The 9,514-nt window shown below is 41.7% G+C and overlaps 2 protein-coding genes across 3 annotated transcripts in view; one reads left to right on the plus strand and one right to left on the minus strand.

The window, feature by feature from the left end:
• Window positions 1-9,514, plus strand: part of LOC138962037 (uncharacterized) — a 384,447-nt gene that overhangs the window by 158,035 nt on the left and 216,898 nt on the right. The gene's annotated exons all lie outside the window — the stretch shown is intronic.
• LOC138962021 (protein O-mannosyl-transferase TMTC1-like) overlaps window positions 1-9,514 on the minus strand; it is an 87,174-nt gene that overhangs the window by 41,835 nt on the left and 35,825 nt on the right. Inside the window, exon 2 of the mRNA XM_070333712.1 lies at window positions 6,258-6,435. Within this exon, the coding sequence (XP_070189813.1) occupies window positions 6,258-6,435 (178 nt within the window). The remainder of the gene's footprint in view (window positions 1-6,257; window positions 6,436-9,514) is intronic.

Genomic DNA, 9,514 nt, shown 5'->3' on the forward strand with positions numbered 1-9,514 from the left:
TTACGGTGGGAATGGATTACCATAGTTACGGAACATTTTTGAGCAAATGATTGCAGATTGTGTCTCAGAGTACAGCTATCTCTTTCTATTTATCTGTCTGTCTGTCTGTCTGTCTGTCTGTCTGTCTGTCTGTCTGTCTGTCTGTCTGTCTGTACCTAATGTGCCTTAGTTACTCTTATGTATCATGCATTTGTGTATTATGTATTAATTATTATGCATTATGTATACTGGGCAATGGCCTATGTGAATAAACCATCCGAATCCGAATCCGAATCCGAATCCGAATCTCTCTCTCTCTCTCTCTCTCTCTCTCTCTCTCTCTCTCTCTCTCTCTCTCTCTCTCTCTCTCTCTCTCTCTCTCTCTCTCTCTCTTCGAGAGAAGGGCGGGGGGGGGGGGGGGGCAGAGAGGACTGGAGGGGGGAGGGGGTTGGGGGGGGGGGGGAGGGGGGATCGATGATTAGAGCAAGAACGAGGCGGCTTTGACAGATCAACACTAATGGGACTAATGTAGGTAAGCCGAGAAGAGTTCAAGTGGGTCAAATTTCTTTAGAATTCATCCAAGTCATCTGAACAAAGCCCAATTCATCACGCACAAAACCAGACCAAAGAATTGACAACGTGCTTATCTGTGCTTTCAACACGAGCAAACAAATCCCCAATGGTCTTCACTTTTCGCCCAATTGTCATCAAGTCATTCGTCAAACGGTGCGCAAAGTTAATCCGTTGTCCCTGCGAACGGTCATAGCTAGATTAAATTGAGAACGGGAAGGGGAACAAGAACATAAACGTGACTAAAACCTCTGAAGTGGACGTACCGTACTATCCAAGACACTGATTGTTGAAGATCGTTGACTTCATATCTCTAGTAATTGTGACACAACCGTCGAACGTTGAAGAAGAAGGTATCGCTGGTAAGAGATTTAAGTCCGTAAGACTATTGTTCGACAATGAAAGCACAGTAAAAGCAGGTCAACACCGTGCTGGGTGTTAGTATGGTCATTAGCCAAATATAACATGGTGTAAGCAGTGGCATCGTACCACCAATTTCAGACAACATTGCTGGGAGTTTGTCGCCATGTGCACAATTTAAAGTTGCTTCCATTCGTTAAAACATATATGTACTAGTTGAATACCCGCTTCGCCGGGTACGGCTTCGCCGGGTACGGCTTCGCCGGGTACGGCTTCGCCGGGTACGGCTTCGCCGGGAAGAAGTAGAACCGAATATCCGCACCGTACGAAGGAAGGGAGATAAACGTGCAAAACACTGGAGAAGATAAGGAAAAGTAATACCCGGCTTCGCCGGGACAGTGACCTTCTACAAATAGTAACGGGAATATGGATTGAGCGTTGTGTTCTAAAAATAGTAACGGGAATATGGATTGACGCCACACGAAGGAAGGGAGATAAACGCAAAACACTGGAGAAGATAAGGAAGAGTTACTGGGAATGGATCTGGGAAGATAAACAGAAAAACTAACTAATGCTAACCCTTGTTTTGTAATTATCATGATTGCTTAAAATAAGCATTATATGCTTGAGTATGTAATCACCCATGCATTGTTCTTGTCATGATTAAAATTGAATAAACTTCTGTTTAAACCAAACACAAAAACCAAAATCGGTTCTGCGCTGCGCGCTAAGAGCACGTGTTGAAAATTCTCATCGACCAGGTTGTGTCCGGGGTCTACCTGAATATGCCCACCAAATTTGAAGCAGATTCATCGAGAACTTTGGCTGTGCATCGCGAACACACACACACACACACACACACACACACACACACACACACACCACACACACACACACACACACACACACACACAAGCCGTATATATATATATATATATATATATATATATAGAAGCCACAAGAAAACCTCAATCGGTTGATAAGCCTAATACGGCGGACTGTCAATGTAGCAAACTTCTCTGCGATTTCTCCCGTCAATTCCGTTTTTTGACGTTTCTTCGTCACTAAAATCGGCTTACAATCTGTTTTGAGACCTACATGTGGCCCGCTTTCTGTGTCTAATGGCACTTGCACAAGGTTTCACCTCAGAATGAAGGATCGCCCCTAACTGTCTGCTCCAGCCTGTCCACGCTTTCCGCTCAATTAACTGTTTCGGACTAAAACCTCTGAAGTGGACGTACTATCCAAGACACTGATTGTTGAAGATCGTTGACTTCATATCTCTAGTAATTGTGACACAACCGTCGAACGTTGAAGAAGAAGGTATCGCTGGTAAGAGATTTAAGTCCGTAAGACTATTGTTCGACAACACGTCGCGTAGGTCTTGCAGTGTTCGTCCTGTACGTGTGTTAATGTTTAATCTGTCTCTTTATCAGGATACCTCCCCCAAGTGTCTGTCAGCACTATCTGAGGGCTTGTTCCGGTATGTTTGTACAACTTCTTCCCACCATTGCTTGTCAACACCACCAGGTCAATTTACGGTACCACCGTGCTCGATCTTTGGATTAGGGGGGAACATTCACGGACTGGTGTGAAGCTGACGCGGACACCGTTTTTTTCTGGTGATGCGAAGCCCAGTTAAAAAGGCAAAAGGACAGATAGACAGACAAACGGGACGGTGGACAGAACTCCTCAGACTAGGGAATGTCAACTCATTGGTGTAGAGAGAACAGGAATACTAATTTGTAAGAGAGAGGCAGAAATGTGAGGAATGGGGAGGGGGAATCGAGATTTGTTTCGATAAATGCCTTTGACGACGTCATATCCGGCTTTTCATAAGAAAAAATAGGCTGCACCGCATTTTGTCACAAAAAATTATATTGATTGACATTTTCGTCAAACATTCTTTGACCCGGTTCAGACTTCGGGATTGTATTTCAGCACAAAAGCTTAAAATGTGTTTCAATAATTTTGTCATCAACATTTTGCTCGAAATCGAAACAGTTATTTCAGTTTTGTTTTTTTAAAAGATTCCATTGCATGTTTCCCCTCAATCCAAACGTATATTGATATGTTATGTTGGGACTCACAATAAGCTCAAGAACAACGAAAATCCATGTATGCAAATTAGTTTCACTGTTCACATGTTACCGAGACAGCGCTGTCTCGGTCGACGAGTTTTGGTCTGCCAAAATTCAGTCTCGACGAATACATTTAAGTTTAGTTTTGATGTTTAGGCCGACAGGTTGACAAAAAGTTGTGATACCACTTTATTAGGTCTTACCCCACCACGATCAACTCTTTCGGGTGGATGACATTATTTTAAAGAGATTTCCTTGCATGTTCAAGATCCTCAGGTTGAAATGAATAGCAATCATAGAACTCACAAAACGCATGTTTCGTGTATAGGTGCCTAGGCGAGATAAGGAGATCTCGTCTTACTGTTAAGCCTTAATGTCCAGCTCTTCTTACCAACACTATTTAGACAATAATTACAGGGTTTGGTCAATGTCAATCTCTGATTTCCTGTTAGCATTCAGAACGTAATTATAGGGTTCTCTTGACAAAATATTCTATTTGGGTTTCTTACACAAGCTGTGTTCAAAGAGCTTAGAATTCAAAGAAACCTGGGCTTTTTTGTAATACAAGATGTCATTTGAGCTGCAGAATCCTGTTCTGAGCGCACTTACTGGTTCAGTTTAGATAACTTGAGAAACTTGTAAAACGACTTTGTATAGATCTGTGGACTAGGTGGCTTTAAAACCTGAAGCCCATTCTCGCTTTCGTTCCCCCCCCCCCTCCCCCCCCCCCTTCCTCCCCCCCCCCTCCTTGAAGAAATCCCGCTGTCTCTGTCATACACCACACTATTCACGATGCAAAATTTAACCAGATAAGTATAGTTACAAAAGAACTTTTTCAAAAATCAACAGAAAGGAAGAAAAGAACTTTCTCCGCGCCCTGTACACAATACTGCTATTCGGGAAGCTGCATTCATTGTACCCAAACTCCCGCTGGCTCTGTTCTGAAGCACCTTATTTACTAGATTGTCACAAAATGAGTAGCGCGTTTCTTTAAGAATCAAAAAGGACAGAAGAAAATGAGAGATTCCTCCACGCCATGTGTACTGCTAAACATTTTCTAACATTCAGGCAGCTGCATTCAGTCTTCAAAAACTCCCGCTGACTCTTTTATGAACTGCGTTATTCACCAGATTGTTACGACATAAGTATCGTTTTTTTAAATAAATAGATAAATAAAGAAAAAGGGGGAGAAGAAAACGAGCAGCTCCTCATGCTGCCAACTATTGAACGTCATCATTCAGGTAGCTGCATCCATTCTACCGAAACTCCCGCCGACTCTGCGATGCACCTCGCTGTTCACAAGATTATCACGAGATAAGTATCGCTCATCTGTTTCAAAGAAACGAAAAGGAGGGAAGACAAAGAGCAGCTCCCCATACCGCTCAGCAGTGAACGTCATCATTCAGGTAGCTGCATTCATTCTACCGAAACTCCCGCTGACTCTGTGATGCACCTCGCTGTTCACAATATTGGCACAAGATAAGTATCGTTTTTAAAATAAAGAAAATAAATAATGAAAAAGAGGAGAATAAAAAGATCAGCTCCTCATACCGCTAAGCAATGTACGTCATCATTCAGGTAGCTGCATTCATTCTACCGAAACTCCCGCTGACTCTGTGATGCACCTCGCTGTTCACAATATTGGCACAAGATAAGTATCGTTTTTAAAATAAAGAAAATAAATAATGAAAAAGAGGAGAATAAAAAGATCAGCTCCTCATACCGCTAAGCAATGTACGTCATCATTCAGGTAGCTGCATTCATTCTACCAAAACTCCCGCTTATACTCTGTGACGTACCTCGCTTTGCATCAGATTCACAGAAGATAAGTACCGCTCATTAATTTTTGTTTCAAAGAAAAGGAAAGAAGAAAGGGAGAGGTTTCTCCAGGTCCTGTATACCGCTAAGCGCTTTTTTCAACATTCAAACAGCTGCTTTCATTCTGCAGAAACCCCGTTGACTTTTACATTAAACGTTTCACTCGGCGAAGCCCATTCGCAGCTTTATATTCATCTTTTCACACGCACACCCACCCTATAATTTGCTCATTCTTATATACCGCTGAGTTATAAATACAGAGAATAATTATCATCTGTCTTAACTGGTTTGCTTATACTGTACCAGCAGATTTGACATTTTTGCTTAATTTGGACAGATTTGATACTTGTTGACAGGACTATAGCCCGTGATCTATTCAAAAAGCAAATTGAATGACAACACCAATCTGCACTGACAACATCGTTTAAGTGTATTTGTTAGATTGAATCTACCTCATTATCTGACTTGTCAAGGCTCAGCGGTATAAAAGAATTAGAAAATTATAGGGTACATATAGTGCAAGGGGGATAAAAAGATGTATTCAAAGTTGCGAGTACGCATTATATTTCATGAGAAGCTTTCTTGAAAAGGAAAAGGTGTGGACAAATACACAAACATTCCGAAATTAAACCATGAAAAGATTCGAAGGTAAGTCATTCATGAATTAGGATAATAGGGCGTGTAACATAAATATGAGACAAAAAAACCGAGGTCTCTTCGTGTACACTACATTGGGGTGTGCACGTTAAAGATCCCACGATTGACAAAAGGGTCTTTCCTGGCAAAATTGTATAGGCACAGATAAAAATTTCCACCAAAATACCCGTGTGACTTGGAATAATAGGCCGTGAAAAGTAAGATATGCGCCGAAATGGCTGCGAACTGCTGGCCGATGTGATTGCGTGATGTATTGTGTAAAAAAAAAATCCATCTCACACGGCATAAATAAATCCCTGCGCCTTGAATAATTATGTGCGAGATATAAATTGCATAAAATTAAAATAAAAAATTAAAATAAAATAAAAATCCCTGCGCTTAGAACTGTACCCACGGAATACGCGCGATATAAGCCTCATATTGATATTGATAAAATGACATGTCAAGAAGAAGGAAAACACGGGAAAATGGGACGGTATCTTATGACATTCTCAGTCTTGTTATTTGATTTAATATTCTTGCACTTGGATTTAACCTGGATACAGAAGACACAAAAAAGCGTCATAATGTTCAAAGAAAAGAGAAAATAGAGAGACTGACAGGATGCGAACACACGCACGCACACACGCACGCATGGACGTACACGGCACATACAGACACGCACACGCACACACACACACCTACACACACACACACACACACACACACACACACACACACACACACACACACACACACACACACACACACACACACACACACACACACACACACAAAACAAATAAATCATACCGCTTCCGTATGCACAGGATGAACAGCGAAGAGAAGAGCTGCTAACGCTGTTACAATATCTTGCACGTGCACCACGTGACGCAGCACGTGCACAAAGAGCCACGTGACCGCCGCGTGCAGGGCAATGTTGATCGAATGGAACCACCATGGATCTCCGCCACCGAGATGGTAGTCCAACCTTTATGACAGAAAAAACAAAAAATTTACAGATTTCGTCCAGGGAATTCGGAAATCAAGGCTAGAGTCTATACCCCCCCCCCCCCCCCACCCCCACCCCACGCCCAGAACAGGCGTGAAATAGAATTAAAATTAAGGTCACTTGCCCAATTGACGTGTCCTAATGAACAAGAAGAGCAAACGCTCGATCGAGTCACTTTCGCAGTTCTGAATATTATATGAGGCATCAGATGGACAGGAAGAAATTGCTATTCACAACACAATGAGTCACGTTCACATAAAATTTGAGCCCGGTCACTTTTATAGTTTCCGAGAAAAGCCCAACGTTAAGTTGTGTGTTGCCGAACAGAAAAGGCTAGTTATCTCCCTTGTTTTTCTGATAACGTTCGTAAAAGGCTACAGATGTAAATACTTTGATGTAAAGAATAATCCTACAAAGTTTCAATCACATCCGATGAACTTTGTCAAAGATATAAAATGTCTAATTTTTCCTTTGACGCTGACCTGTGACCTTGAAAAAGGTCAAAGGTCAACGAAACCATCGTTAAAGTGTAGAGGTCATTGGAGGTCACGACTAAACAAAATATGAGCCCGATCGCTTTGATAGTTTCCGAGAAAAGTTTGTCAAAGATATAAAATGTCTAATTTTTCCTTTGACGCTGACCTGTGACCTTGAAAAAGGTCAAAGGTCAACGAAACCATCGTTAAAGTGTAGAGGTCATTGGAGGTCACGACTAAACAAAATATGAGCCCGATCGCTTTGATAGTTTCCGAGAAAAGTCCAACGTTAAGGTGGTGTCTACGGACGGCCGGCCGGCCGGCCGGCCGGACAGACTAACACTGACCGATTACATAGAGTCACTTTTTCTCAAGTGACTCAAAAACAATAGATCGAATATGTAAAGAACTGATTGAAATCAAGTATATAAGTTCACAATTCGTATATGATTTCTTTGTGTTCAGTTTTACTCATTTATTCAGTGGTGGTTCTTGTGTCAAAGTACCCAATTCTCCATTCCGTACATTATCTGATATAAATAGGGGCTTAACGCTTTTCTCTTCTTGAAAATCCTTGATTTTACAACAACAACAACACAAACAACAACACAACAACAACAACAACAACAACAACAACAACAACAACAACAACAACAACAAACACAAAAACAACGACGACAACGACAGTCTCTTCGGCTTCTATCTTTTCTTAAAACGGATTTCCTAACACCGCACCCAATTCTGATCCAACTTTTCACGCTCGGTCTCAATTTCTATTCCAACATTTATTTTGCCGTTTGAGTGTTTACCGTCAAAACTCACTTTGAAATTCGACTGAAAGGCGTGCAGCAAACTCTTAATCTAAACATACCATGGAAAGGCAACGCACCTTCCAGTTTTCAATTAAAACGATTCAAAACATTCAGAGACACGGTGTGCAAGTACGAATCTACTCGACAGACGCGAGGCTGGATTGAACATATAACCTCCGCTTGGTTATTGTTTGCCACCGATTCTCATCTGTCTGTCTGTCTGTCTGTTTGTCTGTCTGCATATATTTCTTCGTTTTTCTTTTTGAAACTAGCAACAACGACAACAGAAATATCAAAGTGTCTCCATCACACACTCACCACCCTCCCCCCCCCCCCCTCTCTCCCTCTCTCTCTCTCTCTGTCTCTCGGTCTGTCTGTCTGTCTGTCTGTCTAACACACACACTCTCTCTCTCTCTCTCTCTCTCTCTCTCTCTCTCTCTCTCTCTCTCTCTCTCTCTCTCTCTCTCTCTCTCTTTCTAACACACTTTAAAGATGTGTTCAGTTTTAAAAAAGAAGAGGTAGAAGGTGAACCAGTTGGCGAAGAGATTGGTTTAACAGATGCCGACAGCAGTGACTTAAACAGCAGCATATCAGAAAAAGAAGTAACTGAATCTGTAAAAAAAATTGAACACTGGAAAATCAGCAGGTCCAGATGGCATTAAGGCAGAAATGCTCAAATCAGGAGGCCACTGTGTGATTACATTTTTGACGGGTTTTTTTTAATACAATTTTTGAGCAAGGTTTGTTTCCAAAAGAATGGGCCAAGGCGATTATTGTGCCTATCTTTAAAAAAGGAGATCGGCATAGTGCAGACAATTATAGGGGTGTGTCCCTTTTGAGTGTCATTGCTAAATGTTATACTTCAATTTTGAACACGAGACTGTATACATGGCTGGAAGATAACAATAACATTTCTGAAAATCAAGCTGGTTTTAGGAAACAGTATTCTACCACAGATCACATTTTTACTCTTTATGCAATAGCCCAGAAATGTTTGAGCAGAAAAGGACAAAAATTGTATGTTGCCTTTGTTGATTTTCGCAAGGCCTTTGATTCTGTAAACCATGATAAACTGTTGAATGCCATTCAAAGGGAGGGAATCAATGGAAGGTTTTTGAATAGTTTGAAAAGCATGTATAGTTCCCTCATGGCCTGCGTAAGAGCAAATGGCGAGTTGTCTGAGTGGTCTGAGTGTCCAAATGGGGTTCGACAATTATGTGTGTTAAGCCCTACATTGTTCTCACTTTTCATTAACCAGTTGGCCTTAGACATTACTCAGACGGGGTCCGACAAGGATGTGTGTTAAGCCCTACATTGTTTTCACTTTTCATTAACCAGTTGGCCTTAGACATTACTCAGACGGGGTCCGACAAGGATGTGTGTTAAGCCCTACATTGTTCTCACTTTTCATTAATCAGTTGGCCTTAGACATTACTCAGACGGGGTCCGACAAGGATGTGTGTTAAGCCCTACATTGTTCTCACTTTTCATTAATCAGTTGGCCTTAGACATTACTCAGACGGGGTCCGACAAGGATGTGTGTTAAGCCCTACATTGTTCTCACTTTTCATTAATCAGTTGGCCTTGGACATTACTCAGACGGGGTCCGACAAGGATGTGTGTTAAGCCCGACATTGTTCTCACTTTTCATTAATCAGTTGGCTTTAGACATTGCTCAGACGGGGTTCGACAAGGATGTGTGTTAAGCCCTACATTGTTCTCACTTTTCATTAATCAGTTGGCCTTAGACATTACTCAGACGGGCAGGCA

The sequence above is a fragment of the Littorina saxatilis genome, linkage group LG3 (assembly GCF_037325665.1).
Source record: "Littorina saxatilis isolate snail1 linkage group LG3, US_GU_Lsax_2.0, whole genome shotgun sequence".
Lineage (NCBI taxonomy): Eukaryota > Metazoa > Mollusca > Gastropoda > Littorinimorpha > Littorinidae > Littorina > Littorina saxatilis.